Source organism: Peromyscus californicus, unplaced genomic scaffold (assembly GCF_007827085.1).
Source record: "Peromyscus californicus insignis strain IS unplaced genomic scaffold, ASM782708v3 Scaffold_2__1_contigs__length_46816999, whole genome shotgun sequence".
Classification (NCBI taxonomy): Eukaryota; Metazoa; Chordata; class Mammalia; order Rodentia; family Cricetidae; genus Peromyscus; species Peromyscus californicus.
The window spans coordinates 782,591-802,404 of NW_026294540.1; the positions used below are offsets into that span (position 1 = coordinate 782,591).

Sequence of the window (19,814 nt, forward strand, 5' to 3'; positions counted from 1 at the left end):
TTACCAATGTAGCCACTGCAGAGAAAACTGGACTGGACTCAAAGAGGCCAGGATAGAAGAAAGAGGGTACAGCTGGCAGTTGGGAGCATACTGCTGTTGACAGGACATACCACTGCACTCACCAACATCTACCGCTTGCCCTGTCAACCACACCCCCATGCTGACCCTCTGTGCCCTTCAGCTATCCCTACCACAGCAGTGTCCCACTCATCTCACAACCAAAAAAGGAAAAGAGGGAAAGAATAATTCACTAAGCAAAACATATTTAATAAGAAAAATCACTTCTTTTTTTTAAAAAAAGTGTCCTTTCATGCTAAGTGTATACACACAATGCATGGGCTAAAAGAGGCGGCTGATTCCTGGGATGAGAATTTAATATCCTGAGGTTATGAAGCCAGGCTACATCCACAAGCTGGCCCCAGAATTCTTGGCTTCCCTGTCCTGAGAGACAGGCAAGTGCAGAGATTCCACTCGCAACCCTCACAGCAGTGGCAGCAGCTGCAGTTTCAGTCAGAGTCTCCATCCCCTTCGCTGCCCTCCAGGGAACTGGGGACCTGTAGGAAAGGGTGCAGACAGGAAAAGGACTGTGAGACCCAACTTGTAGGCACTCCCACGTGTGGGGCCCACAGGGGAAAACAATGGAATCCTGGGCACAGTGCCAAGGGCTTGGGCTGAGCAAAGCCACCCTAGTAGAGGGAAGGCCACTGGAGGCACGGGAACAGACTGCAGCTGAACAGACAGGCACACGCAGCCTATACCTTTAGTTGTAACCAAACTGCTCAGCAGATTCAGCTCAATGCCAGCCCATGAGTAAGCTTGCACAGAGGACAGCTGGGCTATTCTAGGTCAACAACTGCCTCAGCAAGCAGCCGAGATCACAGGGTGGGGCAGGAGCAGGAGATAGCCCAGTGACCCTATAATCCCCATTCCTCCAGGGGCTGTATGACTTTGGAGAGTCTCTGGAACTCAGCTTGCTATCTACAACTGGGGCCGAAGACAAGTGTTTGCCCAGCCCACCCAGCCCTAGCATGGACACATATGCCCACTGTAGACCAGGTTCCTACCTTGGCACCTGTGCCAGCTGCACCAAGCGCAGTGGCACTGAAGTTGTGGATAGGCAGAGTGCTGAGCCACTGGGCCATGGACCGCTCATCCCGCTCAGTGCTGACAATGGTGGGATAGATGTATTGCTCCTTGAAAGCGGCCACCTTCCCTTCCTCCTGGGCCCAGTCCAGGGGCTCATGCAGCCCATCACTGCCAAAGCGCTGATTGTACTTCTCAAAGTGTACCCTCTCCAGGACTAGGCCAAGGCCCGGCGCCTTCGGCACATCCACCTTCTCCTCGCCCCAGCTGCGCTCCAGCACACTCTCAGGGGCATAGCCCTTCACAATGGCTACCACCAGGCCAACCATCTTCCGGATCTGGTGCATCATGAAGCTCTGGCCCTTCACCTTGATCACAGCAAACTCCAGGCCCTCTCGTACAAAGGGCTCCTCACAGTACATTTCCAGAATGTAGCGGCGTGCACTGGGCTCTCTGGGCCCCTTCTGTGAGGTAAAGTTGTGGAAGTTATGGGTGCCCTTGTAGCAGGCCAGAAGTCGGTTGACCTGCTGCAAGGTCTCCGTACTCAAGCGATAACTCTCATCCTGTACATCCCGGTCTTTGTGAGCAAAGGCAAAGGTGGGTAGCATGTAGCAGTAGGTCCTGGCATCACACTTGTTCTTGGAGTTGAACCCGCCTGTGACCCTCTTCAGTCCTACAGGGCAGCACGTAAGAAACCCAGGTGAGCAGAAATGCTTCCAAGGTGTTACATCCTGACAGCATGATTCTGGCACCACTTGCCCAGGACAGGTACCCAGTTCTGACTCTGAACTCAGAATCCACACGGTGCTGAAACCCAGAATGAAACAAACCCAAATGACAAAAACCTAAGGGTCTGCTGAGACTGGAGTTGGCAAACATGCCAAGCCCAGGTTATAAATCTGCGGCAGCTTTTGACCAGGCCTTGAGTCAGGAGCCATCTGAAGAAAGTAACTAGGACCTAGAATGCTAAATCTTTCTACAGATATAGGAGCAGATTTCAAAAGCCAGAAAATGCTACCTACTGGGCAAAACTGGAGGTTCTCACCCCTAGCTGAAGAGCTATTGGCAATTTATGGCTGCTGGGCAAAGAGAGTCAGTTTTCTTTAGGTATACAGCCCCTAAGAGGCTACCATGCCAGAGAGAGCTACACAGAGAAACTCTGTCTTGAAAACAAAACAAAAACAAACAGAAAAACAAGACAAAAAATAAATAAATAAACACCACCAAACTAGAGGTAATTCATTGGATATTCTTCCTGGACATGAATAGCAAGACACATCAAAGGTGATCAAAAGTGACATTCAAAGGGTTTACTCTAGGGGATTCTAGGATGAAACTGTCCTCGTAGGTCAGAAAAAGACTAAACCAAATAAAAGTGTACTCTATTTGCCAAGCATGGTAGTGCACACATAAATCCAGCATTCAGGGCGAGGCAAGAAAACCGTAAGATCAAGAATACCCTGGATGTAACAGCAAGACCCTTAAAAGGCCATCTTATTTATTTATATATTAGTCGCTTAGATTTTATTTTATTTTATTTTTGAGAGAGTTTTACTCTGGCCCAGGATGTACAAGAACTCACTGTTCTCAGCACAGTCTAGCACAGCTTTTTTTTTTTTTTTTAGGAAGTGGGCTAGGGACCGTAGCTCAGAGACAGAAAACTTTACTGGTACTAAGTGCTTTAACCCCTGTACTCAGGAGGCAAATCTCTGTGAGTTCAGGGTCAATCTGTCTACACAGCAGAGTTCCAGGCCAACCAGGACTATACAGTGAGACCCTATCTAAAGAGATAGGAAGGGAAAAAAAGAAAAGGTGGAAAAAAAAACTTGACTACCATGTACAAGGCCGTGAATTTAAGCCCTAGCACTGCCAACAAAAAAAATAATAATAATAACTTTTTAAAAACTTTTTAAAGCCAGGCGTGATGGTACACACCTTTAATCCCAGCACTAGCAGGCAGATCTCTATAGACTCAAGGCCAGCCTAGTTTACATAGTGAGGTCTATGACAGCCACCAGGGCTATATAGAAAGACCCTGTCTCAAACAAAACAAAACAAATTTAAAAGAAGTTAAAGTGGGAGTGGGTGCCTGGAGAGATGGCTCAGCAGTTAAGAGCACTGGCTGTAGAGCCGGGCGGTGGTGGCGCACCCCTTTAATCCCAGCACTCGGGAGGCAGAGCCAGGCGGATCTCTGTAAATTTGAGGCCAGACTGGTCTACAGAGCAAGATCTAGGACAGGCACCAAAACTACACAGAGAAACCCTGTCTCAAACAAACAAACAAAAAAGAGCACTGGCTGCTCTTCCAGAGGACTTGGGTTCATTTCCCAGCACCCACATGTCAGATCACAGCTGTTTGTATCTCCAGTTCTAGGGGATCTGATACCCTCATACAGACATACATGCAGGCAAAATACCAATGCATGTGAAACAAAATGAATAATTACAAAAAAAAAAAAAAAAAAGTTAAAAGGGGCTAGAAATACGGCTTGGAACAAGTATGAGGCTCCAGGTTCTCTAAGTCCATTTGCCCGTCCTATTACAAAAGAGCACCGCTGGCCTTGTTTTAACCATCTGTCTCCATGTTCACAACCATCACTTTATGAGAAAAGTACCCACAGATTATCAGAGCAGTATAGCCAAAGACCATGGAACTGTGTGCTCAACTAGCTAATCCTGAGGGAGCAACACTGAATTTCACAGCACCCCAGCACCTGCTGGGCACCTGCAAGGTTCCCCACTTCCCAAAGGGCTTGGCAAACACAGCCTCTGTCCACACGAGGCCACTAGGGTGCTCGCACAGGGAAGCTTACCCAGAATCCGAATGTGGGATGGAAGGTGGCTGTTGATCTTGTCCAGAATGTCATCAATTAGCCACACCTTTAGGGATACTACCTGCCCAGCTGCAGACACACCCTGCAAAGAAAACAGAGCAGAGAAGAGAGATGGGTTAGGGGTCTTGTCTTCCAGCACAACCCTTACACCCTGGTCCTGAGGCCAGAAGAGGCAGCCAACACTCCAGCTCAGCCAGCAGCACCCCATTCTGGTCCTGCACAGGCAACAAGCAGTTAAGGGACCACCTTGTTCTCACTGTGCTTGTTTTTGTTGTTATTCGTTTGTTTGGTCTCCCCAGGTGACCCTGGCTGGCCTGTAACTCATGGTGTACACCGAGCTGACCTCAGACTTTCAACAATCTTCCTACAACCCCTCCTCTGAGGGGATGACAAGTGTGCATAAGTAGACCCAGTGTTCTTCTCTTGTTTGTTTTAAGACAGAGTCCTGCTATAAAGCCTTGAACTCTGTGGCCTAGGCTGTCTTCAAACTTGAAATCCTTCTGCCTCAGCCTCACAGTCTGGACTACAAAAGCTAGGCCATCAGCCACACGCAGTCTCTTCTGTGGGATGAGCCACTGTGGCAATATGCTTATCCCGTGGGTACACAATGTTGTCAAAGACCTCTCACTCAGGCAGGAGAGATGGCTGAGTAGGTGATAGCATTTGCCATGCAAGCCTGATAACCTGATCCCTGGAGCCTATGATAGACTTCCACGCGTGCACACCCATACTCCCACACAACAACAATAAGAAAAAGTCCTGGTGCCCACATAGGGAGAGTGAAGACATGTCCCACTGGTAGATGCTCACACCAACTGTATGTTGCAATAAACACATCTTGGCTGTTCAGATAAATGATGCAGACTGTTAGGATTACCCTACCTAGCTCTATCAGCAATCAGTCACAAGTACATAGGTGGAGGAAGAAGCAAATGTACAGGCAGAAGCATAGGGGTCCCCAAAGGCTGTGGGATCAGGTATAAGAAATGCCAGAGGCTGGAGACTGACCGGAGACACTGGTGTAAGTTGTTGCACTACAGGCTACTGTTCATAATTTGTTTCTCCTGGAGTTAGAACTTCCGTCACCATCCAATCGCAAAGACAGCCTGTGAGACCTGCCTTGTTTAGAACCAAAACAGCCTGTGTCTGTCTTTGCCCCGGACCTGTGACATCCCGGACTACTTCTGTTTGTTCTGAGCTGTGGCCAATAAAGCATCTCTCTTTTTTTTTAATTTTTAAATTATGTGTATTCTTTATACACTTCTTTTAATATTTAATTATGTGTATAGGTACCCAAAAGTGTCAGAGGCATTGGATCCCCTGGAGTTGGAGTTATGGGAGGTGTAAGTCACCTGATATGGGTGCTAGGAACCAAATTCTAGTCCTCTGGAAGAACACTAAGTGCTCTTAAATGCTAAATCCTCTCTCCAACCCAATAAATCATCTTTTGTTGTCTCAGATTAAAAAAAAAATCAAAACCAAAATTGGGGGGGGGGGAATTCACCCACCTAAACAAAATAAGTGCAGTCACCCTAAATAATCCTATCTACTTTGTGGGGGGCTATCATGCGTGGCTGTGAGGCAAAGACTTTGGCCTCGGACAGAGCTATCCAAAGAAAGCAAAGGCCAGTGAAGACAGGGCCTTGTGCAGCCCCCACCTGGGACCCAGCACCAGCTTACCAGTCTGTACTCCTGGCCCTCCCTACAACTAAACAAAGTGTTCTTCCCCGCAAATCCTGGCATGATAGACAAGTGCCACCAACGCAGCCAACCTATGTTTTGTTTTTATTTTCTAAGTAGAACAGAAAACAAACCATGTCACTACTATCAAAATTGCTATCATATCATCAGGCATGACCCCTGGCTAGGATCCCTTCTGACAGGTGGACCCTGAGATGACAGGACAGTGAAAGCAGCAGGCAAATGGGACACATACCTTGTCTGTGCGAGCACATCGCTGGAAGGACATCTTCCTCATGTCTGTGCCATGGTTTTCAGGGATACAACCTGCCTGGACTAGGGCAGATACCAAATCATCTTCAATGGTCCTGAACTGAGAGGACCCCAGATTCCTCTAAAGAAAAAAATGGACATCCTGTTTTCATGAGCTCTTGGGATGTATGCATGCCAGGAAGCTGAGCATCACTTCTGGAACTAGCTCTAATGCTGCACCTCTCAGCCTACCCTAACCATGGTCCGGGGTATGCATGACGGCACAAACTCAGACATAATCAGATACATCCTACCAATCCCCAAAACTTGGATCCCTGGCTCTGAGAGAAAACCTTCGCAAGGGAAACAGGCCTGTGAGCACCTCGACCAAGCTCCCTGCATGAGAAAATCTTTCCAAAGTGTACTCTCACTGCCACTAAAGTCAACCCCAAAACTCACTGTGAAGTCAGGGACACTTCCCAAATGACATAAAAAGATTGTAACAAAAAGCGACCACAACCCCCACTCAGCCCTATGAGCCAGGCACCTTTGTCATTTCCCTAGTGGGGAAACTGAGGCAAACAGGATCTTACTAGGAAGGCACAAAATTCTTCAGACAGCCTACAGTAAAAACTTTGCAGGCTGGAGAGATGGCTCAAAGGGTAAAAGCACTGGCTGCTCTTCCAGAGGTCCTGAGTTCAATTCCTAGTAACCACATGGTGGCTCACAACCACATGTAATGAGATCTGGTGTCCTCTTCTGGTATGCAGGCATACATGCAGGCAGAACACTGCATACATAGTAAATAAATCTTCCATAATCAGAACTGCCCTCAAAAAAGCAGACCAGTCACCCCAGGAGCAGTGAATAGTCTGTGTGGTCTCACCAATGTCATAGTTTAAGTTAAATTACTGTGAAGCCCTTTTATTTTTATTTTTTTTTTAAACTGGAGAGGGACATGGTCTGACTCCTTAGCCCAGACTATCCTTGAATTTGCAGTCCTCCTGCACCAACTTCCTGAATGCCAGGATGACAAGCATGTGCCACCATACCAGTCAGCCCAGGATCTTTTTTAAAGTAGAACAGAACATGACTTGTGTCACTGCTGAGAATCATTCATTCTCAAAATCACTATCATGCCTGACCAGACAGTATATTTTGGAGCCACTGTTTTGGTTGGACACATCACAGCAATGAACATCCTGTGGATCAAGATTAAGGTATTCTGGTGGTGGTGTTTTTTGTTTTGTTCTGGTTTTTTTTTTTTTTTTTTTTTTTTTGAGACAGGGTTCTCTGTGTAACAGTCCTGGCTGTCCAGGAATCGATTTGGAGACCAGGCTGGCCTAGAACTCCCAGAGATCCGCCTACTTCTACTGGGATTAATGTCATCTGCTACCACAGCCTGGCAAGATTAAGATTTAGAAAGAGAGAACAGGGATCAGAGAGATGGCTCAGTGGTTAAGAGCACTGGCTGCTCTTCTAGAGGACTGGGCTTGACTCTCAGCACCCAGATGGCAGCTAACAACTGCCTGTCACTCCAGTCCCAGGGGATCCTACACCCTCTTCTAGCCTATGAGGGCAGTGCATGAACTTGGGCAGGCAAAACACCCAGATATACAAAATACAAACAAAGGTTAAAATCTGTTTTAAAGCCGGGTGTGGTGGTGCATGTCTTCAATCCCAGCACTCTGGAGGCAGAGGCAGGCTGATCTCTGTGAGTTCAAGGCCAGCCTGGTCTACAGAGTGAGTTCCAGGACAGCCAGGGCTGTTACACAGAGAAACTGTCTTGAAAAACAAAACAAAACACAACAAAACAAAACAACAAAAGGGGGGGGGGGGACACAATGTTAACAGCAGAGGTGACAGGAAAGAAGATTCTTCCCACACTGGTCAGCACCCCTTTCAGAAGGTCAAGTTCATGGGTTAGAGATAGAGCCTAGGTTCCAGCTTGCCCCAGGGCCCCTAATACTCTTCAGCAGAGCCGCCCCTCAGGGTACTGGACAGATAGCACCTGCCAGTCTCCACTCTCAGCATCAGTAAACCTGCCCCACGTCACATAGTTCAGTAGGTTCTTATACAGGTGCCATCCTAATGATGAAGAGTCATTGCTCCCAAGGTCACATGTGAATCGGCCACAGAGCTGGCCTAACCATAGTGGAAGACAATCGCCCAAGTCTCCTATGGAGAGAACTCTCAGTTTTTGCTATTTCCTGGGATGGCCTCGCTCTGAGCAGCATCAGGGGAACCAGGAGCTGACCCAGGTAGGTTGCGGTCTAGGCGCAGCCCTCCTCACCTGCATGCCGTGGTAGCCCTTGCCAGAGTAGGCCATGAGCAGCACAATTTTACGCTTTGGCAGCTTTCGTGGAGGCTCTTCATCCTCACCGCCCTTGACCCTCTTGGGAGGACGCTGCGTCTCCTCCCAGACCCAGCCACCTCGGACCTTCCTGTCTTGGTGTGAAGCCAGCGCTGGTGGCACCTTGTTTCCAGCCATAGGGGGCAGGCTGAGGAAACAGGCATGGGTGACCAAGATGGTAAAAGATACAACAACAGAACCTGATGGGAGGCCCCAGCTCTGCCTGGCTCAACGGACTCTGCAGACCCTGCCTAATGGCAGACCAGTCTGGCTCATCAGTGACAGGGTGGCTGGCAGGGTTGGGAAACGGTGGCAACTCCGGGGTTGGAGTTTGAGGCACAGCTGGACACAAGCAGGCAGCGCTTCTGGCCAGAAGCAGATAGCTCGGGGCAGTACAAGGCAGCGGTAGAGTCTCAAAGCAGAGAGAAGACACGGGTAAGCAAGCAGAGGCAGCAGCCAGGGCAGCAGTGGGGACTCAGGGCAGAGGCGCCGGTCGCGGGGTCTTTACCCGGGCACGCGCGGGCCAGGGCACGCCGTCCACCGTCCCCAGGCTCTCAGCAGTGCGGCCCACAGGCGGGGGAAGCCCATGCGCGGCGGGGTGGCGGTCGCCGACCCTCGACCTCACGGATCCCTGACGAACTCTGCACCCCCGACACCCCTGCCCCGTCTTCCTGAATTCTTAGCTCCGGCCCTGCGGCGCTCCTGATCCGAGGCTGACCTGTTTCCCCACTACAGCCCCTTGCCCTCCGCCCGCCGCCCTAGCGATCGCGCAGCCGGCGCGCGTGCGGAGCGTGGACTGTCCCGCCGGCCCCACTCACGGCGCCGCGGACCCCCGATGCAGACCACGTGGACGAAGGCGGAAGCGGGCAAGCGTTGGAAGGCGGCCGAAGGCGGACAAAAGTCTTTCTGGGACGCGCCTAGTGGGATGGACCCAGTGGGTGGGGCTTCCCAACTAGGATCCAGGCTAGTCTAGGCGCTGCTCTCCAAAGAAGCAGAAGGCTGGCCGCTGCTGTGTCTTGAAGAGTGAGACCACTTCATTAGAACGTGCAGGTTAGGAATGCACCAGGGAGCCAATCCTCAGGTAATAACTATTAATGCCCAGATAACCCCAGCACCTTCTCAGTGGTTCTGAGTGGGCCCTTGCCTGAAGGCCCAAGGTACCAACCCTGGCATTGGAAGGTCACAGCTGCTCTTGCAGTCCCACCACTGGCTTTGCAGTGTGCAGACCATCAAGCGTCCCAGCATTTCCAGAAGCTGCTCCAGTTGCCAGACACTGACGTGTTTAATGGCATGGAACCGTGGGTATCATTCTGTTGTCCCTATGTTACTGATGAAGCTGAACACAGGTTCTGGTCCTGGGTCATACAAATAGGATCTAGCCAGGTGTCTATGTTCAGCTCCATTTCCTTTTTCTGAGACGGTCTCATTATGTAGACCTGACCAGCCTGGAACAGGAATAAATATATATTTATGAGTTCCCACTGCTGCCCTGGCTGCTGGCTGCCTCTGCTTGCTTACCTGTGTCTTCTCTCTGCCTTGTACTGCCCTGAGCAAGGATTAAAGGTATGCACCACCGCCGGGCGGTGGTAGCACACGCCTTTAATCCCAGTACTCAGGAGGCAGAGGCAGGTGGATCTCAGGAGTTCGGAGGCCAGCCTGATTTACAAAGCAAGCGAATTCCAGGACAGAAAGGACCCCTGTCTTGAAAAACAAAAAAACAAAGATATGCACCACCATACCCACCCACCTCCTGTCCTCAAACTTTTGGCAACCCTCCTGCCTCAGCCTCCCAAGTGCTGGGATTACAAGTGTAAATCACCACATCTAACTTCACACATGGCTCTTGTTTTTCTAATTTTGCCAGAGACTGACACACAGCAAACATGATCCTGGACAAGCAGCCACTGGCATGTAGGCTGCAATTCCTTCTCTTTCACTTCATCCCCCATTTTCTGGCTCTCACATTCATCCTGAGCATTCTCAGCCTCAACTTGCACCCTGTGTCACTCTCAGAAATGATCAATTTTGGGCTGGAGAGATGGCTCAGTGGTTAAGAGCACTGGCTGCTCTTCCAGAGGTCCTGAGTTCAATTCCCAGCAACCACATGGTGGCTCATAACCACCTGCAATGAGATCTGGTTCCCTCTTCTGGCTTGCAAGGACACATGCAGGCAGAACACTTTCACTTTATTTATACATAATAAATAAATAAATCTTGAAAGGAAGGAAGGAAGAGAGAGAGAGAGAGAGAGAGAGAGAGAGAGAGAGAGAGAGAGAGAGAGAAAGAAAGAAAGAAAGAAAGAAAGAAAGAAAGAAAGAAAGAAAGAAATGGTAAATTTCACCAATCTCTGGTTCCTTTCTGCACCCACCTGGCTGACTCAGGATACTTCCCTACTCAGACATCAGACATATAAAGCCACACACAGAGACTTGAGGGACTGGGCTGGACACCTCCGAGGACCACAGCTTGAAATGAGACAGAGAGTCAAGTGTTTTCAGGGGTAAAACATATTCCAGGTGACTAGGGACCAGCGCAAAGGCCCTGGGACGGCAGTGCTCCTGGGTGTGGCTGACCCTCCTTAGCAAATGTGCCTTCCTGCAGATAGAGTGGGAGGGTCCAGCAAGATCACTTCCGGAGTCTGCAGTTGGAGAAACCACAAGGACGTCTCTCAAAAGAAAATGGTGGAAACAAGCCGGACAGTGGTGGTGCACGCCTTTAATCCCAGCACTCGGGAGGCAGAGCCAGGAGGATCTCTGTGAGTTCGAGGCCAGCCTGGGCTACAGAGTGAGTTCCAGGAAAGGCGCAAAGCTACACAGAGAAACCCTGTCTCGAAAAACCAAAAAAAAAAAAAAAAAAAAAAAAAGAAAAGAAAAGAAAGAAAGAAAAAGAAAATGGTGGAAACAAAGCCAGAGGAGTCAGTGGCCTTATGGGTATGGAAAGGACTTGATTGTGACCCCTACCAAAGTGGGAGCCCATTGGGCCGTGTCGGGCAAGGAGGTCAGGGGACTTGGGGGAGAAGGGCTAACAGGAAGCAGCAGCAGCCTGTGCTTAAGACTTCCAGATAGTTCACCCTGCCCTGGTTCCATGTATTGCAGAAGGGCCCCCAAAGAAAGTCCCTCTCAAGACTTGGCACCCCAGTGTCTCTTCAACTATTTTGCTACAGAAAGCCTGTCTCTGCTGCTTAGATGTGGCCTCACCCTTTGATATGAGCATGCCGTAGAAGCAACAGCACAGGTCCCTCGGTGTAGGCGACATGGAGGTCTTTGTGCTCACAGATAAGCACTAGGGGAAACCAGAATGTTAAACACACCATGTTGTTCCTTCACGGGAAGGAATGCAAAACCTGTTTTCAGCCCAGAAGGCTGGGTGACCTTTGTGGTACATGTGTGGCTAGAGACTTCTCTGGCACTGGACCCTCCCCCAGACCCGTATCATAAGTTTGTTATTTTTCTGTCAATCATAAACCTGTTTTTCTCAATCTATGGGACCTTTACAAAGGTTTACATGAGTTTCAATGTAGTCATGTGCAATCTGTATTTAGCTTGCTTTGTTCCTCAAGGAGATTTATGTATGCTTTGTTGTGCACATGGGATTGAATTAATTATCTCCAGAATAATTTTCACCAAATCGTGCTGTGCTTAAATATTCCTAAAATAAGCTACTCAAGGTAGACTCAGAAGTTTGAACCAACACCGGCTACTGAGTCGTGTTGAACCAAACTGTCTTCTTGCCTCCCGCTGATAGTCACTCTGCTGGCTGTGGAGATCACAGACCCCTATACCCCTTCTACCTGGACAGATGGTCTCAGTCATTCAGCCAGAGGCAGCCAGGGCCGCTCCAGGACTATGCTAGTCTCCACCCCAGCACAGGCATCTACAAGCCCACTCAAATGAACCTGGAAGTTCAGGGCTCTGTAATGGAGTCTCAGGGTGGAAGAGGGCTTCAGTAGGAGGTCCAGAGCTCCTGCTATGTTGTGACACCAAGTTGGTTTTGATAAATCTCAGTCGTCCAATTTTACCATTAAAGATGTGGGAGCCAGGTGCTAGGGTGGAAGCCGCTAGCTCAGAGAGGCAGAGAAAGCACCCAGCTGACCTTCCTCCTCTGCTGACATCCCAGAAAAGACCTTTCTCCTACGCTACCTCATACAAGATTCCTCCAACTCAGTGTCCCTCCCTTCTACTTCCTGTGTGTGTCTCTCTCCATCCTGCTGACTCCCTCTTACTCTCTGTTTTTTTTCTTGTTCACTTCCTGTCAACTGGTTGCTTGCTCTGCCTCTTGACCAATGCTGACTTTATTTAATCCTGTTTATAATATTCAAGCAGAAAGCTCTTGTATTAAAGGTGTGGGCTAGGGCTGAGTTTTTTTTTTTCCAGTAAATATTGCAATATATTGTAAATCTTGGGGTTTGCAGTGTGATCAAGTATCCTGCGGCATTTCCCCCTTTTTGTTTAAATAGAAAGGTTTTAGAAAGTCAAATGGAAACCACAAGATTATGAGATTAGCGGCAATAGATAGTCCCTCATCTTTTGTTTTCCTCTGTCCCATACCAGGTGGCTCTTCTGATATGACACAGAGATTCTGGATTTTCCTTTAACAAGCTTGCATGGGTTTAAAGAAGGAGTGAGCTACGCTCCAACCCAAAACCAGCTTTTTTTTTTTTTTTTTTTTTTTTTTGGTTTGGTTTTTCAAGACAGGGTTTCTCTGTGTAGCTTTGCGCCTTTCCTGGAACTCACTTGGTAGCCCAGGCTGGTCTCGAACTCACAGAGATCCAGCTTTAATTTTTAATTGAGTTGGGACCACATAAAAACCGTTTACCACTTATGTCTGTAGAGGGCAGCAGAGACAAGCATTTGAGAATCTACCATTGGCCGGCCAGCCACACGGAGGGAAGAAAGAAGGGAGCTTATCCTACCCCTTCTACCCCCCTACATGAGGCGGATCTCCTGCAGGAAGGGGCAAGATGGTGGCATGGGTGCTGGCAATAGTCTAGGGCTCCGAGCCGGGATTTCAAGCCCATCAGCAGGAGGTGGGCAATTCCACTTGGCAAATTTACTCTTTCTTGGGACGTTTTCTCTTGATGTTCTGTCCTTTTTCTTCAGATGTTTCACTTGTCCAGTGGTCTCCAGATTCCTTAGCTAGATGTTTATTCTCCTGGAAGGATAAAAGCAAAACCCTGCTCCAACCCTAACTCTGAGGTGGCGGGAAGTTCCTTTTTTGGCAGGTTATGTCTTTCCTAGGGCAACAAGTTTTTTGACAAAAGTATTATCTTTCAATTTAAAAAAATTCTTCAGCCGGGCGGTGGTGGCGCACGCCTTTAATCCCAGCACTCGGGAGGCAGAGGCAGGCAGATCTCTGTGAGTTCGAGGCCAGCCTGGGCTACCAAGTGAGTCCCAGGAAAGGCGCAAAGCTACAGAGAAACCCTGCCTCGAAAAACCAAAATAAATAAATAAATAAATAAATAAATAAATAAATAAATAAATAAATAAATAAATAAATTCTTCTGGCCGGGCGGTGGTAGCGCACGCCTTTAATCCCAGCACTGGGAGGCAGAGGCAGGTGGATCTCTGTGAGTTCGAGGACAGCCTGGTCTACAGAGCTAGTCCAGGACAGGCACCAAAACTACACAGAGAAACCCTGTCTCAAACAAACAAACAAAAAATATTCTTTTGAAACTAAATATACCTTAGTATTGTGGATAAATATACCTATATTTCCCTTTCTCTTTATACATAAATACAAAGTTTAAATGTATTTTTTTTAGATCACAAAGGACTTCACTTTGAATTTCAGCCTGCCTTTTGCAAGGGGCTTTTTTTTTTTTTTTTTTGGTTTTTCGAGACAGGGTTTCCCTGTGTAGCTTTGCGCCTTTCCTGGAACTCACTTGGTAGCCCAGGCTGGCCTCAAACTCACAGAGATCCTCCTGGCTCTGCCTCCCAAGTGCTGGGATTAAAGGCATGCGCCACCACCGCCCGGTTGCAAGTGGCTTTTAAATTTAAATCACTGTAATTCTTATGTGCCTATTTGTGCCTCCCGAGTGCTGGGATTAAAGGTGTGACGGCTATGGATTCATTATAATAATTATTCTCATAGGGTTGTCCTGGTTTAATTTGGTTCTCCATTTCTTCTTACTTTTTAGTGTTAGGGATAAACTTTCAAGTGTTTTGAATGTGTAATCTGTCATTCTTGCTGATTTATTCTGAGTTTGTTCCATGGCAAATTTTAATATTCTAGTCTTAATTAAACATGATGACAGTTTGTTCACTATTTCATTATTTTCAGACATTTTTGTCTGTTTGGCCTGTGTGAACTACATAAAACATAAAACTTGATGTCTTTGCTAAGTTTTGCTAGGTTATGCCATTTCCATTCATGCCTCCTATGAACGGGTATCTTTGCCATTTATCTGTCAGTAAATTTTGATGGCCATATAGCTGTACCATTGCACACGCACCATGAATTGGAGAAGATTTTCCTTTTGTTTTCCTAGTTGTTTGTCTTACAGCCAATAGTGCTGATTTTGTGGTTCCTTCTCAGTACTGGCCATTCCCGTCTAGGGGCTGCCACTTTCCCTTAGTTTTGGTTCCGTCAGTGCTTGATGAACCATCAGTAAACCATGTGTTAACCAAATGTTATGATCATTCCATTAATCCCCCACAGTTCTATAGGTGCCTCTTTTGGGGAAGAGGTGAATTATGGGCAACTGAGCTATTTCCTCAGTGCAGGAAGGCTCAGACCTCTTTGCTACCACATCCTGGTCACGAAGGAATTCAGATAGGTACCAGTTTCACTGTAATAACTTTCCTTCCATGGCTAAGCCTGAAAAGGACTCTGCTTTCAAACAGATCCAATCCATCATTGTAAGAGGTGCCCTCATGACCATAGGATAGTTGGCAATGACTGGGTATAAGATTCTCCATGCGAGAATGCCGGCCGGCCTCACGGGTTAATGTGAGATCATACAGCATCTGAGACTGAAGATGTGAACGAAGCCATAAGAAGGCTTCCTGGCCTTCTAAACAGCAGACTGTTTAGCATTGAGAGAGCCCTGGACCCAACTGAGGCATCAGATCTTGCCTAAGGAGCAGTGGACAAAATATGAGGAGTTAGAACAGGACAAATTCTCCCTTGAACTCTTATCTGAAAGAGGTTATTCGGGAAAGAAGAGAGAAGAATGGGCAAAGAAGTGAACTTGTAGTTGAAATCTGTGGATTTGCCTGGTCTCAGCATATTTTTATGAAGTTGGTTCAGCCTGAATCACAATTTAAGAATTATTTGCTCTGCAGATGTCTCATTTTAAATAAATGTTGGAATTTCTGAATTCAAAAAAAAAAAAAAAAAAAAAAGATTCTCCATGCAAGCCGGGCGGTGGTGGCGCACGCCTATAATCCCAGCACTCGGGAGGCAGAGCCAGGTGGATCTCTGTGAGTTCGAGGCCAGCCTGGGCTACCAAGTGAGTCCCAGGAAAGGCGCAAAGCTACACAGAGAAACCCTGTCTCAAAAAAAAAAAAACCAAAAAAAATAAAAAAATAAAAAAAAATAAGATTCTCCATGCGTCATAAAATGGCCAGATTTGTTTCTCAAAGAGACAATATTTATTCTCTGCATATGGAAATCATTTGCAATAGAAGCCAACAGACAAATGTTGGTGGACTCCTTTTTGCTTTATGAAGAATCCCCAGTTGCCAATTCACCAATAAATATGATATCCATAATTAGGGTATCATCTGCTTCAATATAGGTCAGGGTTGCATACATGGAGAATAGCTTACCTTAGTCTCAAAAGCTGCTCTTTGTTCCTGTCTCCATTGGAAATTAGCTGCCTTTCTAGTAATCCTGTAGAGGATTTTTATAATAATCTGCAAATATGGTCTGTGATTTTTCTAGTGTGCAAACATACCAATTAGGAGGTTTTGTCCCTGGGTGGTGGGATTAAAGGCATGCACCTTCACCCCCTTGTTCACTCTAGAATTTAGAAAACAACTAACTTATAGAGATCCCCCTGTCTCTGCTGGGATTAAAGGCATGAGCTACCACCACCCTGGTCAAATATTCTACCTTAGCTCCAAATACTCCAACTCTTAGAGATTTAGAAAACAAGTTTGATTCACTAACAGATCCAAATGTTGTGGAATATTAGTTTAAGGTGTGTTACATGTGTATATACTGTGGAATATTTGTTTAATGATGCAAAGATGTGTTGCATTCTTTTATGTTGCATTTGTTTAACAATGTAAAGCTGTGTTGCTTTGTCTGCCTAAAACACCTCATTGGTCTAATAAAGAGCTGACTGGCCAATAGCTAGGCTGGAGAGAGAAATAGGGAGGGCTGCCAGACAGAGGAAGAGAGGAGCAAGAAAGAGAGAAGAGGAGGATGCCAGGGGCCGCCAGCTACACGACCAGCCATGGAGTAAGAAGGAATAAAAGATATATAGAAAAAAGAAAGGGGGCTGGAGAGATGACTCAGAGGTTAAGAGTACTGACTGCTCTTCCAGAGGTCCTGAGTTCAATTCCCAGCACCCACGTGGTGGCTCACAACCATCTGTAATGAGATTTGGCTCCCTCTTCTGGCCTGCAGGGATACATGCAAACAGAACACTGTATGCATAATAAATAAATAAATCTAAAGAAAAAGAAAGAAAGAAAGATAAAAAGCCCAGAGGCAAAATGTAGTTAAAAAGAGAAATGGGGGGGCTGGAGAGATGGCTCAGCGGTTAAGAGCACTGGCTGTTCTTTCAGAGGTCCTGAGTTCAATTCCCAGCAACCATAAGTGTGCCTTTGGTAAACTGTCATTTGAAACTATTGGGGGTTTTTTTGTTTTTTTTCATGCCCAATCAAATGAAAGATATTTGTAAGTCTTTGTAAGTTAGTTTGGATTGAATGACCAAGCTATATGATGAACTGTTGCCTCTCCTAATCAAGAGGTCTCTTCTGTTCAAATCTAATCTTTATCAATCTTTATGGTATCCACAGCTTTTTTTATCCTGTGGAAAAAAAGGCAAAACCTCTTCCCCAACATAACACATATCCCAGTTTCTATTCTGAGGTCAACACATCTTTAAAATGTACAGGCTGATTTAATTTAGCAGTTGTTTTTTTTTTTCTACAATCCAGTGTCTCTCCACAGCTGTTGTTCCTTTCTCATTACCATTTAAAGGTTTTAAAGTTGCCGGGCAGTGGTGGCGCACGCCTTTAATCCCAGCACTCGGGAGGCAGAGGCAGGTGGATCTCTGTGTGTTCAAGGCCAGCCTGGTCTACAAAGTGAGTTCCAGGAAAGGCGCAAAACTACACAGAGAAACCCTGTCTCAAAAAACAAAAACAAATAAAATTAATAAAGCACTGTGTAACCTATCTCTGGGGGTCTTTATTACCCCTCTTTATTTATTAAGTATATCATTTAAAGTGTGCTTATATCTTTCTATAATTGCTTGTCCTGTAGGATTGTGTAGTATACCTGTGATATGCTTATGTTGTAATAAGCAAAAAACTGTTTCGTTTTACTAGAGATATGCTGGAGCATTGTTGGTCTTAATTTGTACAGGTATAATGGCTATAACTTCTAATAAATGTGTAATGACAGAATCATCCTTTTCAGAACTCAGAGCAGTTGCCCATTGAAATCTTGAATATGTATCTTTGGTGTGGTATACATACTTTAATTTTCTAAACTGCAAAATGAAACACATGCATTTACAAGATTTCATTTCTTTGGGTACCTTTTGGGTTACTTCCTGCAGGTAATGGAGTTTGGTTATACAAAGAACAAGTAGGACATTTCCTTATAATTTCCTTGGCTTGTTGCCAAATGACAGAAAAATCTTTCTTCAAACATTTGCTGTTAGCATGATGTTTCTTATAAAATTCTGAGGCTTCTAGCACATTTCCTACCTACCTAGCTGATCAATTTCATCATTACCTTATGCTAGAAGGCTTGGTAGACATGTACAGGATCTGATATGTGTTATATACAAGGGACGATTTCTATTTCTAATTATTTGTTGTAGTTGAATAAAGAGTGATGTTAATTTTGAATCATCCAGAATAAGTTCAGTGGTTTCAATATGTAAAACAACTCTTTCTCCATATTGAGAGTCAGTAACTATATTAAGAGATTCAGAAAAATAATAATATCTAATAAATCTAATAATATCATAAGAATGGCATACAGCTCTGAATTTTTTAACTGAACCATAAGGGCTTTGAGCCACTTTACTTTAATTTCCTGATTTATAACCTGCCTTTTCTGATTTATTTGTATCAGTATAGAATGTAGGGGCTCCAAAAATTGGTTTCCCTTTTACTATATGAGGAAGAATCCAATTAGTTCTTTTTATAAACTGAAATTTCTTGATTTTGATATATTTGTTGTTACTCTTCCCAAAAAATTACTGCAAGCTCTTTGCCAGTGTTCATTTTCTGCCCATAATGAGGCAATTTCAGCATTAGTAAAATTTCTGCTGGGTATATTCCTGCTAATTGGCAAAGTTTCATTTTTCCTTTCAGAATCAGTTCAGAAACCTTTCCTACATAGGTCTTTATTCTTTTACTCTGTGTGCTAAAAATATCCATTCTAAGATATTATCTTCTCTCTGAATAAGAATTCCTGTGGGAGAATTGGTAGAAGGCAAAATAACTAAAATAAAATCACGCTTTGGATCCAAGCGATCCACATGTGCATCCTGTAATTTCTTTTCTACCAGAGCCAATTCTCTCTCAGCCTAAGCTGATAATTTTCTTGGACTTTTTAAGTCCTTATCACCTTATAAAGTTTGAAATAAATTACTTAGCTCTTGATCCAATTGTGGGCCATAGCCAGTTAATAACTGCCAGCAATTTTTGAAAATCATTAGGAATTTGTAATTGATTAGAGTTTGTACTTACTGTGGTTGAATTTTCTATAAACCTTTCTTATATTCTAGATAATTGATATAATCTCTTCTCTGTATTTTTTCAGGAGCAATTTGTAATATGTAATCCCCATCAAAGCAAAATTCTCTTTACTTCATCAAACTTTTTTATAAGGTATCTGTATCTGAATCAGCCAGTAAGATATTGTCCATATAATGATAAATTTTAGATTGAGGAAACTGTTTATGAATTATTTCTAAGGACTGTTGTGCAAAATATTGACACAAAGTTCAGTTGTTTAACATTCCTTCTGGAAGAACTTTCCACTAATACCTTTTAACAGGTTGAACATTATTATAAGAAGGCACTGTCGAGGCACATTTTTCTTTATCCTGTTCTTGTAAAGGTATAGTGATAAAACAAGTCTATTAAATCAATCACTATAACAGACCATCCCTTAAGTAATGAAGGCAGGGGAATTCCAGGCTGTAAGGAGCCCATTGGCTGAGTCACCTTACTTATGACTTTTAAATCTGTTAACATTTCCATTTTCCAGATTTTTTTTTAAGATTTATTTATTTATTATGTATACAGTATTCTGCCTGCATGTATCCCTGCAGGCCAGAAGAGGGCACCAGATCTCATTACAAGTGGTTGTGAGCCACCATGTGGTTGCTGGGAATTGAACTCAGGACCTCTGGAAGAGCAGTCGGTGCTCTTAACCACTGAGCCATCTCTCCAGCCCCCACCCCCCCGATTTTTTTCTAAT

The 19,814-nt window shown here is 45.5% G+C and overlaps 1 protein-coding gene across 4 annotated transcripts; it reads right to left on the reverse strand.

Moving 5' to 3' along the window:
- Positions 1 to 246: 246 nt before the first annotated feature.
- Positions 247 to 9,113, reverse strand: Pus1 (pseudouridine synthase 1). Of its 4 annotated transcripts, none has more exons than XM_052754900.1 (6): positions 9,020 to 9,113; positions 8,142 to 8,349; positions 5,853 to 5,990; positions 3,896 to 3,998; positions 1,065 to 1,756; positions 247 to 554 (listed from the first exon to the last, which is right to left on the reverse strand). In XM_052754900.1, the coding sequence occupies exons 2-6, from the start codon at positions 8,337 to 8,339 to the stop codon at positions 507 to 509; spliced, it is 1,179 nt and encodes a 392-aa protein (XP_052610860.1). In that variant the 5' UTR covers positions 8,340 to 8,349; positions 9,020 to 9,113; the 3' UTR covers positions 247 to 506. The 4 variants fall into 4 exon arrangements, with proteins under 4 accessions (XP_052610860.1, XP_052610861.1, XP_052610859.1 ...); XM_052754901.1 differs by having other exon boundaries at positions 8,920 to 9,021; XM_052754899.1 differs by lacking the exon at positions 9,020 to 9,113 and adding an exon at positions 8,710 to 9,013.
- Between the last annotated feature and the right edge of the window lie 10,701 nt (positions 9,114 to 19,814).

What these genes read in the sequence shown, in the direction of transcription:
- Pus1 (XM_052754899.1), bottom strand. Translation starts at nt 8,789, where the DNA reads ATGGGCTTCCCCCGCCTGTGGGCCGCACTGCTGAGAGCCTGGGGACGG. An exon ending in AGGGCTACCACGGCATGCAG is followed by an intron (nt 5,991 to 8,141) that starts GTGAGGAGGGCT and finishes TTTTTTCTTTAG; the next exon opens with AGGAATCTGGGGTCCTCTCA. An exon ending in CAGCTGGCACAGGTGCCAAG is followed by an intron (nt 555 to 1,064) that starts GTAGGAACCTGG and finishes CCTTTCCTACAG; the next exon opens with GTCCCCAGTTCCCTGGAGGG.